At 48.6% G+C, this 20,636-nt stretch overlaps 1 protein-coding gene across 1 annotated transcript in view; it reads right to left on the bottom strand.

The window, feature by feature from the left end:
* LOC144173689 (putative glutamate receptor) overlaps positions 1 to 14,524 on the bottom strand; it is a 52,506-nt gene extending 37,982 nt beyond the window's left edge. Inside the window, exons 1-4 of the mRNA XM_077702009.1 lie at positions 14,489 to 14,524; positions 12,456 to 12,559; positions 11,585 to 11,675; positions 76 to 237 (exon numbers count right to left, since the gene is read on the bottom strand). Coding sequence (XP_077558135.1) covers positions 76 to 237; positions 11,585 to 11,675; positions 12,456 to 12,559; positions 14,489 to 14,524 — 393 coding nt within the window. The remainder of the gene's footprint in view (positions 1 to 75; positions 238 to 11,584; positions 11,676 to 12,455; positions 12,560 to 14,488) is intronic.
* Between the last annotated feature and the right edge of the window lie 6,112 nt (positions 14,525 to 20,636).

Raw genomic sequence — 20,636 nt, 5'->3', positions numbered from 1 at the left:
TGCCTTATGCCCTTTTTCAAAATTTAGTTTCGAAACTTTCCGAAACAAGGTCCCCTATAGGTTCTCGACACTCACCATCCAGTCGAAGGCCAGTATGTACCCGAAGACGCTTGTCTCCTGCGATGCGGTGCGACCGGCCAGAATTCGCAACTCGTCGACGTACAGCACGGTGGACGGTAGAGCGATCTCCAGCCGTTCGCTGGCTGGGAAAAAGGGACCCATGGCCAGGTCGCTTTCCTGCAGTGCACCACGCAAAGCACGCAGTTGAAAACCGCACGTGGAAACAGATCAGCTGTATAACGCTGCACTGTCGTTGTGCTTTAGGCGTTTGCGGGGACATGTGGTAGCTATATTATTAGATACAAGCAACAAAAAAAAACAGCACTAGAATTCAACCTTTTTGGCGATCCCGTCCAAATTAAAGGGGCTATGAAGAAAAAATGGCACCTTATTAAATTTGAGAGAGCTAGCCTTTCCTAACTCCGCTTTATTCCAACCACGAAAGATGTTTTTAAAACGCAAATTCAAAAAATTCCCCCGCATTTCCCCGAGGGGGAGAATGTGAAAGTGCGAATGCACGGTTGTCGGCCCGCTTGCGGCGCTTGCGCTCGGCCCCCGCAGCCCACCGCCTCGCCGCCTTCTCTTCCATCTCTTCCATCGGGTTTGTAGTATCACGTGGTGGTGGTGGTAAAAACATTTATTCAACAGATTTGCGCTTGAAAGCGGGAGAAGCCCTCAGTCCAGGGCCCCTGCGGCGGCTGCGGTCCTGCGTGCCCGGTCCACCAACTGTCGCTGGTCCTCAGGGTTCGAACTGCACAGCGCGGCCTCCCACTGCTCGAGGGTGGGGGTGCGAATAATGGGGGCTGCTGGTGTGTTCTGGCAAGCCCACGTGGTGTGGTACAGTGTTGCATGTTCGCTGCAGTGTGGGCATGTTGGTATATATATTGTGGGGTGTATGATGTGCAGGAAGCTAAGGTGGGGGTATGTGTTGCTCTGTAGTTGCCGCCAGGCTACAGCCTCTTCTCGGGTAAGCTTCTGGTGCGGTGGTGGGTAGGCACATCTGGCAAGGCGGTGGTGTTGCAGAAGTGCACGTAACTGCTGCTGGACAGGCTCTGGGTCACGGAGCGACTGGTGCGGTGCCTGGAGGGTGCATGCTCGGGCTGTAGCGTGTGCTCGCTCGTTTCCGTCGAGCCCTGCGTGACCTGGTGTCCATATCAGTATGGTAGGGTTCAGGGTATCCTTGTGCTTTTTTAGTAATCGGAGGGCGGATGTTGAGATGCGACCGTTGCCGTAGTTCCTGCATGCCTGTTGGCAGTCCGTAATTACGTGAAGCGGTTTATTCGAAGTTGCAGACGTTATTGCCAGTGCGATGGCCGTTTCTTCGGCTTCAACGATGTTTTTGGTTTGTACGGTCGCAGTGCAAACGACATCGCCTGAGCCGTCGATGACGCTTACTGCTGTGGCTGGATGGGTTGCATAGTGGGCCGCATCCGTGAATCGCACATGGGGGTGGGCAGAGTACTTCCTTAGTAGGAATTGTACTCGCGCTTGTCTGCGCTGTACGTGATGCTCAGGGTGCATGTTTCGTGGGAGCGGAGCAACCCTGATCAGCGTACGGATGTCCTGCGGCACAGTTTCCGGTCGAGGGTGGCTGGCGTCCGCTATCTGGTAGCCTAGTTGCCTCAGCACCGTGCGACCAGTCGACGTTTGCCTTAGCCGCTCTAGTTGGCTGACAAGGTGGGCATCAATTATCTCCCGCACCTTGTTGTGCACCCCGAGCGCTTCCAGCTTACTAGTGGCGGTGTGAGGAGGGAGGCCTAGTGCTTGCTTGTACGCCTTCCGCAGTAGTATGTCAAGTTCGTCCATTTCCCTCGGTTTCAGCGGGAGGTAAGGCGTAGAGTACACCACGCGGCTGACAACCAGTGCTTGCACCAACTTGATGACATAATCCTCCTTCATACCCTGGTGCCGGTTTGTTACTCGACTCACCATACGCATGATCTGCGAGGTAGTGTGGTTGAGGCGCTGGATGGTTAGCGTTCCTCCTCCGTCTTGCTGGATGTAAAGTCCCAGTATGCGGATGGTTGGGACTACGGGGATGTCGCTACCTTGGAGCTTTACTTGTATTGTGGTTTGTTCCAGTGGCTTGCGCCTCAGAATGATGAGCTCGGACTTCTCCGGGGAGCACTGAAGGCCGCGCACACTGGCGTACTGTTGGACTGCGTCAGCAGCTTTCTGGAGCGCATCCTGCATGTCGCCTTCTGACCCACCAGTAGTCCAAATCGTGATGTCATCTGCATACAGTGCATGTTTAATCCCCGGGATGGTGTTAAGTTGTTGTGGCAGCTTCATCATAGCTATGTTAAATAATGTTGGAGAAAGCACCGCTCCTTGTGGCGTTCCTTTGTTGGGCATGGTTTGAAGGTCCGTTCGTAGTGGTCCGATGCCCACAGTCGCCGTGCGATCGGTGAGGAATGCCTGGATATATTGGAACATTCGTTTTCCACAGTTCGTGTCACTTAGGTTTTCGAGGATGGCGTCGTGGCTCACATTGTCGAATGCTCCTTTCAAATCAAGAGCGAGGATAGCCCTGCTGGAGTGAGGAGAAATGTGCGCCAAGACGTCTTCCTTTAGTTGAAGGAGGATGTCATGGGTTGATAGGTGAGGCCGGAATCCGAACATTGTGTGCGGATAAATGTCTTGGGCTTCTATGTATGGTTGAAGGCGGGCGAGGATCACACGCTCAAAAAGCTTCCCTACGCACGACGTTAGTGATATGGGGCGCAATGTGTCCAACTTCGTAGGTTTGCCTGGCTTTGGAATAAGCACCATTTCAGCGTGTTTCCATTCAGCTGGTATTGTGCCCCGTTCCCAGTGCTCATTGAAGTACGCCGTTAAGGCTTGGATGCTTCTGTCGTCGAGGTTCCTAAGTAGCTTGTTAGTGACCTTGTCTTTGCCCGGAGTGCTGTTGCGGGTCAGGGCTTGAAGTGCCTGCCAGACCTCCTGTGTCGTTATTGGCTTGTCCAGCTCCGGGTTGGGATGGCCAGCATACGTGCGAGGAGTCACGGAAGGTAAAGTTGTGCCAATGTACTGGTCTTTAAGCTTATCCAGTACCTCGTCGTCGCTGCCAGGATGGGAGTGTAGCAAGCGCTGGATTGCTTTCTGACTTTCCAGCTTACTCTGGGTGGGGTCTAGCAAGTGGCGGAGGAGCTTCCATGTCTTTGCCGTGCCCAGCGTTCCCTGTAAGCCGTCGCAGAGCTGACGCCAGTTTTGTCGCGTGAGCTCGGCTGCGTACTCCGCTGCTTGCCGATTTATCTCTGCTATCCTGCATTTTAGCTTTCTGTTATGTTTCTGCTTCCTCCATCTTCGTTGGAGGCCTTTGCGTGCTTCCCAGAGATGGAGGAGGTGGGAATCCACTGCAGGCGCTTCTGTGGTGAGGGTGATCACTTTCGAGTGCTTATTTACATCGTGGTGCAGGTCCACGATCCATTGCTCAAGTGAGTTTATGTCGGTTGTGTCGCTTTGGACTCTGTGCTTGCGAAAGGTGGTCCAGTCAGTTATTTTCGTCGACTTGAGTGTCCGACGTAAAGGAGCGGTCGGAATGGTAGTCTGGACAATATAGTGATCACTGCCCAGCGACTCTTCCAGATTTTGCCACTCTGCGTGTGGAACGTTTTTTATCAGTGTAAGGTCTTGGCTGGTATCTCTTGTGATGCTGTTCCCGATACGAGTTGGATATGTTGGGTCAGTGAGGACTGTCAGACGGTGTTGCTGGATGGTAGTGTGGAGCTTGTTGCCCTTTGGCGTGGCGTACTTGTAGCCCCACACCGGATGCGCTGCATTAAAGTCTCCGACTATTACCAGGCCGTTTCGGCCCGCCGCGCTCTCTGCTTTCATTATTAAGTATTCGAAGGTATGGCGGCGATGGTTAGGCGGGCTGTAGATGTTGAGCACATATACACTTGGTTGGCCTCTGGCACGAGGTACTACTTCTATGAGTACATGCTCAATGCTGCAGCCATCAATTTGATGTTGTACGACAGTGATGGTTCGTGACGTAAGGGTGGCTACCCTAGGCGGAAGGTTCCCAGAGAGGTGTGTGACGTAGCCTGCCTGGTGTGGTGTACATTCTGTCTCCTGTAGTGTTATAATATCGGGTTTTGTGGGAGCATTGCTTATGTACTGCATAAGTGCGCCTTGTTTCTTCGAGTAGCCCCGGCAATTCCACTGCCAAAGCGTGAGGGGTTCCAGCTGCCTTTTTGGGGCCCTAGCCATCCTGCTGCGAAAGAGAGGTGGCGGGGTTTAGGGTGGGTCGTGCGTATGGCTTTTCACGCTTTTCGTTGCGCACTGGGGTAGAGGTCGGCGTCGTAATATGCATGTTCTGCATCCTTTCCACCGTCACGTTTAACTTAGTAAGGGTTTCCTGGATGGCCAGCATGTTCTGCTGTATGAGGGCTTGATTTTCGCGAAGTAAATTTATCTGATCTTGCGTATCGGTGTTGGATGACGGGGTTTCGATTGGCTGCTCAGGAATTAGCCCTCTGTCTTGTTCTTTAGCATGGAGCGCTTTTCTCAGTTCCTGATTTGCATTCCTCAGCTCCGCGTTTTCAGCTCGAAGTGCTTTGACCTCAGCTAGTACTTGTTGGAGTAGAAGTGCGGTGTTGGGAGAAGTGTGTGTTGTGTCCGGAGTTGCGTGGGTGTGATTTCGACCAGTGGGAGGCTGCGCTATACGCGCCGCCCAGTTCACCTTGGTGACATCTGCGCCCCCTGCCTGCGGGTCGCCGGGATTCCTGGTCCACGTTGATAGTCTGGAACTGGATCTGGGCCGCTTGCCGGAGCTGGATTCAGGGCCAGATCTGGAGGCAGACCTGGAGCCTGGTCGGGAATGGCTCGGAGATCGGGAACGGTGCCGGGACCGGGAGCGGCGCCCCGATTTCGAACAGGCCCTGCTATTGGATCGGGAACGGCGCCTAGATTTGGAGCGGGTCTTGCTCTTGGATCGGGAAGGGCGTCTGGATTTGGAGCGGGTCTTGCTCTTGGATCGGGAATGGCGCTTCGACGTGGAGTGAACCTGACTCTGGGACGGGGAACGGCGCCTCGATTTGGAACGGGCTCGGGAGGCAGACCTGGAGGACCAGCGTTGCTGCTCTTCCCCTAAAGATGAACGCTTTGACGACCGGCTGCGTCGCAAAATTCCAGCAGGCAGTTCCTCGTTCCCGTCGTGGGTCGCGCCTTGGCGACGTGTGTGCTTTCGTAGTCGCGCTGGGCATGTCTTGTCCGCCGTAGGGTGGTCGCCTTGGCAAAGTGCGCAGGTGGGCTTGCAGTCATGATTTTCCCTTGGGCTTGCTTGTCCGCACTGTGGGCAGCGGTTGGTTTCGGGATTTGGGCAGACATCTGCTCGGTGCCCTACGCGCAGGCATATTGTACAGACCGGCCGCGTCGACTGGTACGGGAGGCAGCGTGTTTCAGCACCGTAGTAGTAGACGTAGTGCGGCACACGTGTCCCCTCGAAGGTGATGACAGCCGTCTGTGTTTGACCGAGCATGCGCGCATACAGGATGCTGTGGTTCGGGGCTCGGAGGTGGGCTTGGAGTTCCGAGGGCTGGGTGCCAGGCTCGATACCGTGAATCACGCCCTTCACCGAGGTGTCCGGTGCTGCTACGTAAGCGAACACGGCGTGGTTCTTGCCGGCGAGCTTGATGTGCGTGAGTTTCCGAAGTATTTCGGCCGTCTCGGCGTGCGGTGTACTGATAACCGCAACGTTCTGGGTGAGGTTGGTACGCACGAGGAGGCGGTTTTCGGCACAGCTCGGGTGGTTGTTGCAGGCGAGTGCAATCCCTTGAGCTACGTGATGGGGTTTCCACTGACTGAGGTTCAGTCCCTCGCGTGGTCGCAGAACCACTTTGTAATCCTGCCGCGGAAGCGGGGGTGGTCGTCTTCGCTTTGAATGCAGTTTAGGGTTGAGAGAAGCTGGGCTTGCAACGCCATCGTGGCCTTCCGGCACTAGTACACGCTTCGATTTGCGGTAGTGCACCGAAAACCAGCCACCATCTTGCTGTGGGGTATCTTGCGGGTTGTCGATTTCTTCACAGTCCATTGCCGAGATAAAAACTGCCAACTAAAGCCAGCGCACAGGTCTCAACCGTGCCTGCGCTTTTTCAGCGCGAGAGCAATCAGTGCACGCGCAAGTGGCTGCTGTGTTCACTCGTAGCGCGGCAGTCCTCGCTTCAGAATTTCTAACGGTCATAAAATACCCCGAGGTCCACTCACCGACCTGTGTGTGGTCTTGTTCGATGCCGCTCGTCGAGAGGAATCGGTTGGTGCAAACTAATCCATTGGATGGCGCGTTTGTCGAAAGATTGAGAGAGTTGAAACGGGAGCCGATGTACCGAACGGCAGCACAGCTCGTCGTCGTCGTCGTCCTCCCCTAGTATCACGTGTACACCACGCAGTTATCAAGCCGCTATAACGCCGCTGAGTCGCCAACGCACGCCGCTGACGACGTAGTTTGAATGCGTTAAAGATATAAGGCGCGTTACTAACAGTGATATCAGCGTCGCGTCCGTGGCTTAGTCGGTAGAGCGTCGCGCTGCGGCCGCAAGGTCCTCGGATCGAAACCTGGCGCCGGATGCTGTTTTTTTTATATAGAGAGGAGGACTGCGTTAAAGATATAAGGCGCGTTACTAACACTGACATCAGCGTCGCGTCCGTGGCTTAGTCGGTAGAGCGTCGCGCTGCGGCCGCAAAGTCCTCGGATCGAAACCCGGCGCTGGATGCTGTTTTTTTTTTATATATAGAGAGGAGGACTGCGGACGCCGCCGCCGCCGCCAGCGGTGGAAGGTTTGGGGTCGCTTATAAAGTGCATTCGCACTTAAAACCCAGTACATATTGAAGAACGTTCAGATGCTGTGCACTACAAGGAGGGAATATGGGCAGGAGCGGTGCAGCAGAGGCCAGGGGCAGAATTCCGAGTTGTGTGCGCTTCACAAATGTTCATACGGGTCTACTTGAATTGTGAAGTAGTTGCTCTTGCAAGTCCTCTGGCCAATGACATGCAAAGAACCCGAAGCTCACCCTGCTTGTGCTGTGCCACATTCGTGTCGTCCGATTTCGGCCTATCAGGACTCGCTGAGTATGGCTACATATAAACGGATATCAAGCGGTGAACGCTGAGGATGACGCCCATACCTAAAAAACAGTTATAAGTGTGTTAACCGCCCGTTAGCGTCACAGGGATGCCATCAAAAGTACCCACTGACCCCACTACAATCGCAACAAACAACTTGTTATTGTTTTCGCAGCCTCTTAAACTACATAACGGGCCATATCCGTGAGTGTTACTGAGAAATCTCACAATTGCGGGACGTCTGCTGGTCTGCAAAAGTTTTTTTAAGGCAATAGTCTTTGCTGGGCTACTCGGTGGTATGAACGTTTATTGTCCCTAGATGGGTGAGAGAGTAGGAATATGGTGTGCGATAACCATGACGGGATCATCCCCAGCGATTCGCGACTCTCGTACGGGTTGCCATGGCTTGCCGCAACACGAATGGCCCGAGTCATAAGGCCACACTGATTCTCGAGGCCCGCACTGAAGGGCCTCCCACTGCCTTGGTGGTGGTTCCAGGGTTTCTGGGGGCTTCTTAATTGCCTCAAATACCCGTACCACGTGGTACAGGGCTAGTTACAGAAGAACAGTTTGGCCTGTCTGTATGTCGCTCGCTCTGTCTCTCTGTCTCTTGGTTCAGCGGCACCGCCAATAGCTGAGAGAATTCTTGAAGAAGACGTGTATGCACTAAAAAATTTTTAAACTACTAAATTTGATGCAATACTGAAGTATTATATCAAAGTGTTGTATGAATACTGCTATTGTATCAAATAAGCAAAAGAAACCATTAGGCGCATTTGAGTCAAAGCATCACTGTATAACCGGTGATGGCAGGTCTGTTTCAAATAAATATAGACGCGGGCGTAATTTTTCCGATAACAAACTAAAAGGCGGGCAAAGTAACGATTAACCACAAAATAAGAAATAAAGAACTCGCTTTAAGGCATGAGGCTTGTGGCCTCAAGGCCAAGCAAAAGAAAGGTCCCAAAAGAGGGCACGTCAGAGTTGGAACGCACGAAGGTTGAATTAAGTTCAGCAAACTTGCATTGCGTTTACCATGGAAGGACCGAGAATAGGGGAGGCCAGCCAGCGTGAGTTGTGGGGGGGAGTGAGAGAAGAGGCGGTTACGTGGCAGAGATGGCAGAATAATATCCTCTCTCGACGAAATTTGCAGCATAGCGAGCAGATAAGCGGTCACGTTTTTAAGCAAAATGTCTGGTGTTTCTGTTTAGCCCAAAACCTCCAACGAAGTAATAAAAAAAGCATGCCTTTTCAGTCTGGTCCAGTGTTTTCCCTTCATTTTCAATTAGGTAAATTATCAGTCTGGTTCTTTTTAGGGCAAGTCGCTGGTTTACGTTGATACATTTCTGCATCCCACGAATACCATCGGAGTAAATACATTTAGCAGTGTTACAGAAACAAATAGCTCAAAATGTTTCGAATAAATTTACATGTTTTTTTCTTTATAGTGTTTGTGTGTGTTTTCTCAGATAACTGGTTTACAGTCAAAGTGGAAAGCCTCATGTTTCATATGACACTAAATCTTTACATATCGTGTATTTTACGCGGTCGGTGTCAGGCCTTCTTATAGCTGGCCTAATTACGCTGGCGCGAGAAAGCTTTCTGCCATGTGTAAAGAAACTAATCATATATTCGTCAGCTCATCGCTTCAATGCGAATAATAAACACGGTGTGCAATTACCAGTTGTTATTTTTACTTCAAAACAAAACAGGCTACCACGACTCGTTTTGCGAAGTTAAGGTGCTAAAACCAAATTTAATATTTTACATCACAATTTAACTTAGTAAATCAGAAAATCTTAATTTTTTTCCACATACCACCACAACGTAACATTACGATTAAGCGTTATTTCTTCGAAAGTGGTAACTTTGTCTTGAATTAGGCCTCCGTTGGCACCTATAGTTACACGGATTTATTTTACTCGTCTGTCTTTCGTCTAGGTACACTAGAATCTCGTTAAGGCGAACTCGGTTAATGCGAATTACATGATTAAGACAAAGAAGACCTTTGCTCTCTTGTAACGTACGCAATGCATAAAATCGGCCGCGGGCGAATTTCTTATAATACGAACACATTTTGCACGGTAACTTTGAGTTTGTCTTAACGGGAGTTTACTGTACTGTGGACTAGTGTCATTGGGCGTCACCTTAGCCTGTAACCGCGCACAAAATTTTCGTGTGAATATTCCACGAATGCTTTTTTTTATAGTTTGCTGTGGCACCTTGTTGACGTATATTCGTGTTTTAGTGTGTGAATCGTGGGCGTCTTATCGCAAGCTTACGTTTTTAACAGCGAAACTGTTCAGCAAGTCGTAATTTTTCTTGTTCGCAGCTCAAAATACCAAGAAATTGCCGAGCTCGCACACGTTGGAACGGGGCTCTCCGCGACCGCCCGGGAGTTAACAAAACCAAGAGGAATCCACCGTTAGTGTGCGCATGCCTCGCGACGACCGTTCGGCGTCCCCTGCTCACATTTGTCAAGCCAAGCATAGCCACTTAGGGGGATTGGCCAAGATTGCAGCGACCGTCCGGCAGTTAAAAAATGGCTGCGTGTCTACTCCCTTCGTTGCAAATGTTGACGAAAGACGATAGTGGACTGGCGCCCCTGCCAAGTAAATACTTCCCTTCCCTTTCCCGCTCGCCTCTCATGCTGTTCCTCTCCCATCTCGTTCCTTCCAAGATAACACGCTGGAGGTTTGCATAAGTTAATTTAAATTTACTGCGTTCCACTGGTACAAGTCGGGTGCCTGGATGCCAGTGCTGTCTTATGACGGAGACACCAGTGAATTAAGGCACCCTACTACAATGTTTGTAGAACCACGTTTCCCTTATCCACGAGTGTTCCAAGCGGAACGTGGAAGCTATCTAGCGGAGCCTTTTGTTGCTGTTGCGGTATGATTTTTTAAATGCCACCAGGAGCGCCGTCAATAGCCGGTGCCGGTTTTCTGCAGTTGATGTAGTATTTTATTTGTTATTGCAAAAACCAAGCTCCAATCATTTTTTTATTAACAGAGCACTGCAAATATAACTTATGTATTATCCTCTGCCTCATGTTTTCGTAATGTCTTGTTCTTGTTCAACAATCTGGAGAAGTGTGAACATTGACTACGCACTTAGACGTTTAGATTTGGCGGGGGTTTATAATACTATTGCGCAGCTTCTGTTTCACTTTAACCGAGTGGCTGAATCGAGTCACAGACAGACAGACAGACAGACAGACCAAAATTTCTACTTTAAAGTATCCCAAGAAAGTCTATCATCTTTAAAAGGACAAGAAAATGCCGAGCGCCCATGTGTGAGTGCCTTGTGGCGGCCGCAGCCGCCCGGCACAGTTTGTAAATCCCAAAACTATCCAATTACGGAGATTGGCTAATATTGGCCAGAAAAAACTCCACCGTTGACCGCAATCGTGGCAACACTTGCTCGGAAGGAGAAAGACTCCAGCGATCACCGTGCTCGGGGGAACTTTTGCTCGGAACGAGGAAGACACGTCATAGCGTACGCCCATCCAAGATGATGTGATTATCACTTCCAAAAAAATGAAAGAAACTTACACATATAGCAACAATGACGGTCATTGCGGCAGTGAAGAAGAAGCAAATCGGCTGAAATCTTGGGCTTAAACCATGTTGATGGCCGCGCAGGGTTCGTACAGCTTTGCTACCATCAATTCTTACTTCTTAGTGTGAGCTTCCTTCACTTTTCAAATTCGGTTGTAGTTTGTTTCCCCTTTGCGCCTCAAAACACGTCCTACCCCGCTTCGCAATTTAAAACAATGAGTACATAAACGAACAAATACAGAAATATTTCAATGTACTTTGACGAACCCACCACCCGCGATGCCTCAACAATGACTGGTTTTAATCTCCACCGCTAAAATGTTGCCGCTAACTCTCTCATTTGAGAAAGCCACAGTGTTCGGGAACATCTTTTTTTTTTCTTCTGGCGGAACTTTTCGATTCCGGCACTCGTTGCTTGGAATATTTTCTTATTTTCAGAGTGCACTTTTCAAAGCATTTTGTTTTACTGCCAGGTTCAATCGCAAGCCTCAGAAAAAAATGCGAATCTTGGTGCATGGAGTTGCGAACGTTGTTTTAATCTATATTTTTGTTCGTGTTGTAAGATATATTTAAGTGGTCTTCTTGTAGTAAAGATATTGCGTGACCTGTAGTGGCCACCTTCTCTTGTTAAACTAAAGTGGCCTATTTACAGGATCAACTCCTTAAAATCTGTATTGATCGGTTCAGCAGTGTTACTGATACTATTTTAGGAGAAATTGCCTCCTTCCTCGGTGTAGTGCCACGGACAGAATCGAATTGTGAAACGCCCCCGGCTAAAGTGCAGAAGTTCGTATGTGAGTGCAAGGCGGTTCAGTCTACGGGTGTAGGAAGAGCACTCGCAACACTTTCCTATTAGGGAACATGCACTAGGCGTTGCCCAAAAGTAGGCGACACTCACATTGCGGTGCAACATGCCCATGCAGCCTGTCCAAGAACCGTCAGGCTGTGGGCTGCCTGTGGTCACCTCTCGGGGTAAGTCAATGCTGTAACTATTTGAAAAAGATACATTTCGCATCAAACTAAAGCTTCGATCCCGACAAACTACTTACTACGTACTTTTTGTTTGCAGCACACGGCTGCTAAAACCTTGTGTAAGAACCCTCAGTAACTGCGACCGAAGCAGCCACTTCCACTTTTATACCCTCGCGTATATACAATGAATATCTGAAACCATTGCTAAGTATAAGCTACAAACGCAGATGACAAAATTTTCTGTACTTTTTAAATTAAGCAATTATGCTTACGCAGCAGTACGACGGTACTTGACAGCGTCTGGCAGGAAATGCAAGTCATTTAATCACTTGTGTTCATGCGTGAGTTCAGGGACTTTATTTCTCGGTATTACTCAAATGCATCTACCTACAACTAAATAAATCAGTAAGGGTAATAGCTGTGTTTATTTTATGAGCAATACGTGGGGAAATACAAGCTCACCCTCCCCGCCAGTAACCATTCCTCTTTGCTTCACCAAATGAGTAAAAATGAATAACAAAGAGGGCTGCTTGTCACATTACGGAACCAGGCAGGTGGTGTGGATAATGTTTCAGAACCAACTTCACGTATTTGGAGCTTCTGTTTATACACATTCGCATGTTTGTGAAGTGAAATGCGAAAAGCGTTTCAATTGCAAATAGTTGTAAATAAAGGACGCCTTCATGACGACATAAGAATTCTTATTTCAAGCTTATCTGATGGCTCAGAATCACCCAAAAATTGGAGACTTTGTTCGCGATGGCAGCAGTCGTGACAAAATACGTCAGTGTACTCACTTAAAGCGCAACGCTTGGACCAGGGCGTTAAAAATATTTCCGACCGGTCCAGACAGTATGTATTTGCCGTGAGGTCCACGTTCCACCGTTGTAGTCGGCTTGTGCTGCACAAACAGAAATAAAATGCGGAGTCATCCCGGCTAGTAGCGCATGCTTAATCCTTAAGGACTAGTATAGGGGTGCAGGACCTAGGACCAGCATAGGTGTACAAGATCTGCAAACGGTAACATTACACTGATAGCTATTGACCTAAATCCTTTGTTTTTGAAATCCGCGCAACAATAAAATGTTCCAACTCGTTTCGTCGATTGCTCAGGCTGCGCAAAGCTGATAAGAACTACAGGCTGCTCAAAGTGCAGCCTGTAGGACTAGAATCAAGCGAAGCAGCGTGTCAACTCGCTGTCTGGTTGGAAACTTAGAATTCGGAAAGTGTTCCCATATTAGCTCCGCTCCGTGATGCTGGTAACCAGACATTCTTAGCACTGAACTTTTTCACTGCTCGGATGGCAGCCTATGTGCTGTTAATGTCAAGACCCCTGGTTTGATCCCAGAAGCACCATTTACAATTCTTGGAATCACGTGAATGCCAGAATCGTGGTTATCCACGCTAAATTTCATTCGCCGTAGATCTATATCTACCAGGCAATTCATTCATAATTATCCGTAATATTAGAGCATGCATACAGATTTTAAGGCTGTAGAAATGCGGATCTCCTAAAAACCGCCTAACAAGGAGTCAATGTTGCCGGTTATATTCTCGTGAGGAGAATAATTACTGCCTTTCCGTTGCCACCGTTTCAATTGCCAGAAGTCGAAGGACAAGACCTTCCCAGTTGTAGTTTAAAAGACTGAAGCTTTTTTATTTCAGCATTTTCAACGTGCAAAAATGCAGGGAACAAAGGATGAAACATTGTGATGTGACAGCTCTAGTTTAATCAGCGATTCAGTGTGGCGTTTACCCGCGGTATTTTTTACGCAATGTCAACTTCTCGACCTGGTCGGGCATTCCTAACGTTTGTGCGTAGCTATGGTGCAAACATGTGGGCTCAAGTTCCCTGTTCTCTTTACATAAACACGTCAGCATTAATTCTGACACTTCGTGCACTTCAACTGTCGTCGAGGGATCGTCGTTGAATAATAGGAGTACGATGATGACATCTACAGTCACAGAGGTAAGCTTTCCTCATGGGCATACTTGTATGCCTGTGGTTCTATTGTTTCTGTTCTCTCTATTCTTGTTGAGGTCTGCCATCAGCGTCGCGTCCTATTTGCGGCCACTGAGGCTCTACTGCAATACAATGCACTTACTCCGCTGGTCGTGGAGGCACTCTCATTCACTTAGAATTTGCCGGTGCAGATGTTTAGTCATAATGGTGCGCACTGAAAGACGTGAGCAGGTTCTCAGAAATAATGTTTGGAACACTTGGACCCGTCTACGCGACACAGCGCCCCCTGCACCCCGCCCTGGTCTTTCTTAAATCCCCACGTCCACACACATCACAATTCAAGGGAAGCCGTATACATCACTGAGCACGAGGTGGAAAGCGCGGGTTTTATTTTTTAATTCTTTCGCTATGTCAACAGGGCTTGACACACGCAAAATATACGCTCAGCAAACAGCCTTAGATATCTATAAATGTTTAGGAACCTAGTAAAAAAATTCCGACGCCTCCCGAAGAGTGGAAATAATGTGCATATTTTTTGCGGCCTTGTTACCTGGCGTTAATTAAAAGAAGTATGGTACGATGGTTGTTCGTACGCGAACATTGTGCGAAAACAGCGCTAGAGGACAGTGGAAACGAAAAGAACACGGTGTTCATGCGTAACATAGTGCGTTAGACGTCGTTAAAGAACCGTTCGCAGACAAGCGCAAGCAACATTCGAGAATTGAGGCCAATAATATTTCTGAAAACAAAACTTAGGCTACGAAATAATATTTCTGAAAACAAAACTTAGGCTACGACATTTGTTTTTAGAGAGAATGCATAGTAATCCTGACTTAGTACAGACACGGTAAACGTGTATATACTCACGGGCATGATAGATACTCTCAAGGATTTCTCATACATGGTTAGAATTGCCTGCTGCGAACCCCGAAACAGAGGACCACGCAAAGAAATCTTTTGGTAGGCTATTGAATGCACTTTTCAAATGGCCCCATTTAAGCAACACGTCAAGGGTAGGTTGACTTTCTGAAAACTTCCTGGCTATGCGTCACGCGATAACGTAGCTTAAGGCGACGCAAAGGTCCTGCGTTACAGGGATCCTGTTCACCCTCCCTTTATAGGACGGCCTCTGGCGAACCGGGAGGCGAAGACTAAACACGTGACTGCTGCGTCCCTCTCCGTTAGTCGTGCGGCGTATTCAAATCGATTACTAGGGGTGGTCGCGTGTGGGACAATGTGTTTTCATATGCAGGAGGAATACGAGCAAAAGCTGGTGAGAGGATAATTGTGAGCGAGGCTGGCGTCCATGTGGCGTTGAAAACGAGGATAACTAAAGCCAGTCCTCTAAAAAGGGCATCATCGTAAGCCTTGGTTTTTTGGTTTGACTGGAGATGTTCTTCACCGCACTGATACGGACAATTAGATCCCACTTTTTTCAAGATCGATGGCACTGGTTCTAAGTAACACTCCTTGACGCACAGACATGAAGAAAACAAGAGGCATACTGTAATAAAGAGTTGCCCGTCGAAACCGGTTATATGACCCGGTGACGCAGTGTTTCGAAAAGGCCCACCAGTGAATACGTATGTTGTCAGCGGACACAACTAGCTGGAAATGAGCGACCACCCGTTCGGGAGATACTATATCGCGAGCACAAGTGCTCCGTTACCCAAATATTTCTGTTGGCCGATGCTGTAACAATTGCGCCAAACGAAACAAGAAAACGAAAAAGTAGGCTTTGCGTGGAGCCTGGGCACCTATCTCAATGTCGGGCCTGTCACCACTCGCTTTCCTTAGTTTACTTTCGGCCCCGTTATTACTCATGCCGTACCATTGCAGGCTGCGCCTGATGTCGGTGAATCCAGACACATTCATATGCATGACAAGGCAGTTGCGTACAAACATCGATTAGGAAGAGAGAAGAAAGGACGGAAAGGCCGGGAGGTTAACCATGTGTAGAGCCCGGTTTGCTGCCCTGCACTGGGGAATGGGGTTGATTAAAAACATGATCTCGTAGCAGGGTAAAGCGTCGGATAAGCCAAAGGCGCTTTTTAGGAAGGATCTATAACCGATTTCTCAATGAGGGCGTCCTTCTGCGGCGAGCAATGACGACAACACTATGAATCTGGGAAACAAATTTCTTGCAGGCGCAAGCAAAGCATTCGGTACTGTGCTGGAATTGTTGCTTGAACGTAGGATACGCCATGAATAATCTGCCAGAGACCGCAATTAATCAAGCAAGAAGGCAGATGTTAATAGCCTGGTCAATACGCCTTGTCTCATCGGCTGTCTTATCGCCCGTGAGGGCTCGGAGCGAAGAACGATTTATTGGCTCCTTTGGAGGGGTTCTTATTTAAGCAGTCAAAGTCGATCACCTAGACCACCACATCAATACGTTCCGTAACCGACGGCAATGTGGCAGCGCCTTGGCGGCATCATAAAAAAATTCTCGCGTTCTTATGTGCGCTATCGGGAACTTCGTTCGAGTTACCTTAGTACGCGTACCAGAGAGCTTGAGACTAAGTGGAAAATAAAAACAATTTATCTCCTCACCCCACAATAGTTGCTAAGGTATTTATGTAAATGGAAAAATGAAATGAATGAAATGAAGATTTATGAATGAAAAAATGAAAGAGATACGCGCGAAACGCACAAAGAAAGTTAAAAGTGCGTCCAGCCTTCGCCAGAAGTGCGTTTAATCGAGCGTCAAATCTTCGAAGACCCGAATCGCAAACCAAGAACGAACCCATGCGACATTTTTTTGTGCAATACGTAAACGCAGCTACGAATGATCTAAATATATATCGATACGTGTTTTATTACATAAAAGTATACTATTGTGCTCTTTTTTCGTGATCGATGTGTTATTGTGTTCATTAGAACCGCTCGTTTTTGGGAATTTTCAAGTAACCATGTTGATACAATGGAAGCCCGCTTTTATGCGTGCGCCGTGTGTACAGAGACACTATCAGAGCTTTTCGGTCGAGCAATCGGTCTCTCCGGAAATGCATTAGTTTTCTGGCAGAGCGTCATCGGTCCCGAATTCACTATTTAAAAGGTCTAACACTGGTGCTGCTTTGGTGGCCCAGCAGACAGTAGCAGCGCTAGTGAGAGGGCTAGTGGTTGCCCTATTTCTTAGTGTTGTGTGTCCCATTCTGATTCGCTTTTCTGATTCGCCGGTCTTTGAAAAAGACCGGCCCCCGATCAAAACGTTAGACTAAGTATTGTTATATTTTTCATTGTGACATCTCTATCGTAAATATATATATATATATATATATATTATAAGGGGGATTATAGCTGGGGACCAGCAAGACGCTTGGAAAGAGGCAGAGACCAGCGACGGGCAAGGCAGCGCAGACCGATGTCTCGGTGCGTTCTCTTAGAGCGAGCCACTCGCGATGCTGACCGTTCCTCTTCTTCTCTTGCGCCTTGCGCCTGCCATCATCATGCGGCACATAGCAGTCCTTCCTCCGCCACATACCCCGTCGGTTGCACAGTGGAGATTGGCGCACACTAAGCGCAAGGTATAATGTCGTGTCGGGGACAACTATCTCCAGTACAATATATATATATATATATATATATATATATATATATATATATATATATATATATATATATATATATATATATATATATATAGAGAGAGAGAGAGAGAGAGAGATAGAGCAAACAGTCGGATACACAGCAAGACCAATAAAAAAGGTGTACTCACGGAGCGGCAATGGGACTTGCCTTCATCAGAGTACAGTTACGTGATTTTGCTGTCAGGAACATTTGAAACGCATTTCTTATATAGCTTCGTGGAAAGCTGTGAGAAGGAGAGGAACATGTTACGGAAACGGAGAGTATGCATACATTCGGGCTATGCCCGTGGTACAGCAACAAAAAGAAGAGACAGCCCTTTCACATCTGGGTGAAAAGGGAAAGAAGTGCCTTCTAGGCATCAATCTTTCTTGTGAAAAAGAGAGAGAGAGAGAGAAAGGAGTTGTATTAACAAAAGAGAGAGAGAGAGAGAGAGAGAGAGAGAGAGAGAGAGAGAGAGAGAGAGAGAGAGAGAGGGGAGTTGTATTACAAGGCAGCTCTCAAGATTGCATAACGGCAGGGCAACGCACGTGGCGTGGGCTGCAAGTCCAGACAGTGCGGAAGACTGGACAATCGCGGTTTAACAAAGAAGGGAAAAGTATACAATGAGGTATTCAGTGTGTGGGGAGACTGGCTCGGACGGATCCACGCAGGGATGAACGAAGACTGTATTTTGGGTGTGTCCCCCGTGGATAGAAATAATAGTTGCGGTTCACAAAAGAGCATTGCACAGACAGCTAGCAACCGAACAGGAAATAGGTAAGGTCCATAGATCACAAAGGGTAAAATGTTTCTAAGTGGTGGGGAACGCGGCCTCCTTCCCAAGGAGAAATCGCATTGTTGAGCCGCATTGGGCTAATAAAGCTGCTGTATTTGGAGAGTTTCTGCGAATTTTGATGGGAAACTCAAAGGTAGAAAAAATTAAAAACAATGTGATAAAAATTATGAAGTCGCCAATTTTAATCGAGGAATAAGCACGTTAGTTTTCCGTAACTTTCATTAAAACCAAGCGTCGCTGACCCAAACTTGTAAATGAGATAAGATTCCCTAACCTCGCGGTGGGGGTGGGTTTTGAACGCGGATTTTAAAATTGTTGCTTTAAGATTATGAACGTCTTAAAGAAACAATTTTAGAATCAGATTTCACCGCTCGTAGACGCTGTACGCTCCTTCCTTGCGTCGCCGCTGGTACGGCTCCTTTCACACTCTTGAATTTTTTCTCGCTGTTCCCTACTCAATGGAAGTAGCTACGGTAACTCCCGTGGCCTCAGCTTTGAAACTGCAGGAAACGCGAAATAATGCAATGGTATTGTAGTGGAATCGCAACGGGCTAAGGCAGCGTCTCTTTGATTTATGCCGTTTTGTGCAAACTCATCTTTTGCCGGTGATCGCCATTTCGGAGTCGTAATAATTCAGAGATATTCGTCTCTGGGGCTACACGATCAAGCGATCGTAAACTGATGTGGCATTAAGAGGAGTCCTCGTACCTTTGCGTAACGATCTCGTCATCGAAGAACATGGTATTCCACCCGACGCATCAAATAAGTTGCACTTACAGTGCGTGGTGCTGGCTTGTACTTTAGTATTATTGCTGCCTCCTATGTGTCCTTCAAGTGCATGTATGCCCTGTGCCCCTTCGTGTGGCACTGGGCATACATCGACTTGAAGGCATTATTAACGCCACTCCAGTAACCCACAATCTCACGGGTGATTTTAACGCCCACCACCCGTTACGGGGCGGCCGAAAAGTGACAGCTAAAAGGCGGCTTGTTGACTGTGCTCAATGGTACGACGTGTGTGCCCTCCATACTGGAGAACCACTTTTTTTTGGAACCTTGTCAAGCGCCCTAGACAAGAGCGATCATATTACGTCACTGCGGATGGTTTACTGGGCTATCGTCCACAACGGGCATTGAGTTGCTCTGACTGGACGTCTTTCAAGTTCACAGTAGAGGAGATATAAGAGTGTTCGGCATCCTATGCCTATTAAGCACTTTTATCCGCCCTGACTGCCTGCACTAAGTATGCCATGTTACGAAAAAGGCGTACTACCGCTGATGCAGAGTTTGAAAGGCTTCCCGCAGTGCACCGGAGGGCCGAAAGAAGAGCGCGCTGGGCCTGATCAACTGAAGATATCATAGATGCTAGAAGAGCACAGAAGCCCGTTCAGAGGCACATGAAGAAGCCGGCCAGGCGCGAGTAGGCTTCATTTTGCTCGAGGGTAGACCCGAGGAAGCCTGTTTCTGTAATATGGCGCCTAGTTCGAAGTCTCTGGGTACCACCGACACAACTTCACCCCTTTAATTTTGTTTCTCTATCTAGGAACGCGAGTGACCTAGAGGCTGCAAGCGCCTTCTGAAGAAAAATCGCTACTGCGACGACACCAAATATAAGACTCTCATCGCCCACGATCGTGTCAGCTACAGAGATAACATCACCCACGGATGAATCGTTTTCAACGGCGGAACGCATCGCTGCGCTGGCATTTCTCAAGGCCTCGTCTCTGGGTCGTGATAATGTCAGCGTGGCAGCCCTTTCACATCTGGGTGAAAAGGGAAAGAAGTGCCTTCTAGGCATCAATCATTCTTGTGGAACTGGCCGCCTAGAGCAAAATTGGAAACAAGGTCGTACTGTGGCTGTTCTGATACCAGGTGAAATACCGGCTTCATATTGAGTCTTAGCGTCCGATTGTCCTCTTGAGCTGCGTTGGCAAGCTTATGAAAACAATGGTGCCCCATCGGCGGGACTGCGACCTCGCCATTCGCAGTTTCTACCCGCCACAGATGTCTGGCTTCCGGGAGAGATGCAGTAGCCTCGATAATATCATAGACCTTGGTAATGTCATAAAGCAATCCAAAACACGGCGTAACCTCATAATTGCTGCGGTTCTCGGAATCAAATCGGCGTGCGACTGCGGGCACCGTGAAGCTATATGCTCGACGATGATGTCTTCGGGCCTTGGGGGTTGCATGTATGCAGACCTTTGACAACCTAACAGGTAGATGTGTCTACAGGTAAGCGGACAGCGGTGACACACCGGTATACACAGTGACCCATGATGTGAATGTGAATGTTTTATTTCAGACAACCGAAAAAAGTTACAGGGGAGATGTTACCGAGTAAACATCGCAATGAACACATAAAAACATCACAGAAGCGGTTGTCTTCGGGGGATGCCGAAAAGGCAAACGAATTACCTGACAAATCGACATCCCCCGGCCCCCCCCTCCCCCTCCCCCCTCCCCCCCTACACACGGTGCGGTCCTAGTCCGACACTCTTCAACATAACGATGATGGGCCACAGTCCGTTGAAATCACCTTGCACGCGGATTGCACGTTGTTACGAATGGGCCAGCGCCGCAGCACTTCCCCGCATCACTCCTCGGCTGTGCGGCGAAGCCACTCGTGCGCCTTCGAAAACAGGCGCA

This window comes from Haemaphysalis longicornis, unplaced genomic scaffold (assembly GCF_048455015.1).
Source record: "Haemaphysalis longicornis isolate Haplotype H1 unplaced genomic scaffold, Haemaphysalis longicornis Haplotype H1 scaffold_3, whole genome shotgun sequence".
NCBI classification, from domain to species: Eukaryota; Metazoa; Arthropoda; class Arachnida; order Ixodida; family Ixodidae; genus Haemaphysalis; species Haemaphysalis longicornis.
Note: the sequence above shows the minus strand (reverse complement) of the source record. Positions and strands in the feature narration are given on the sequence as shown.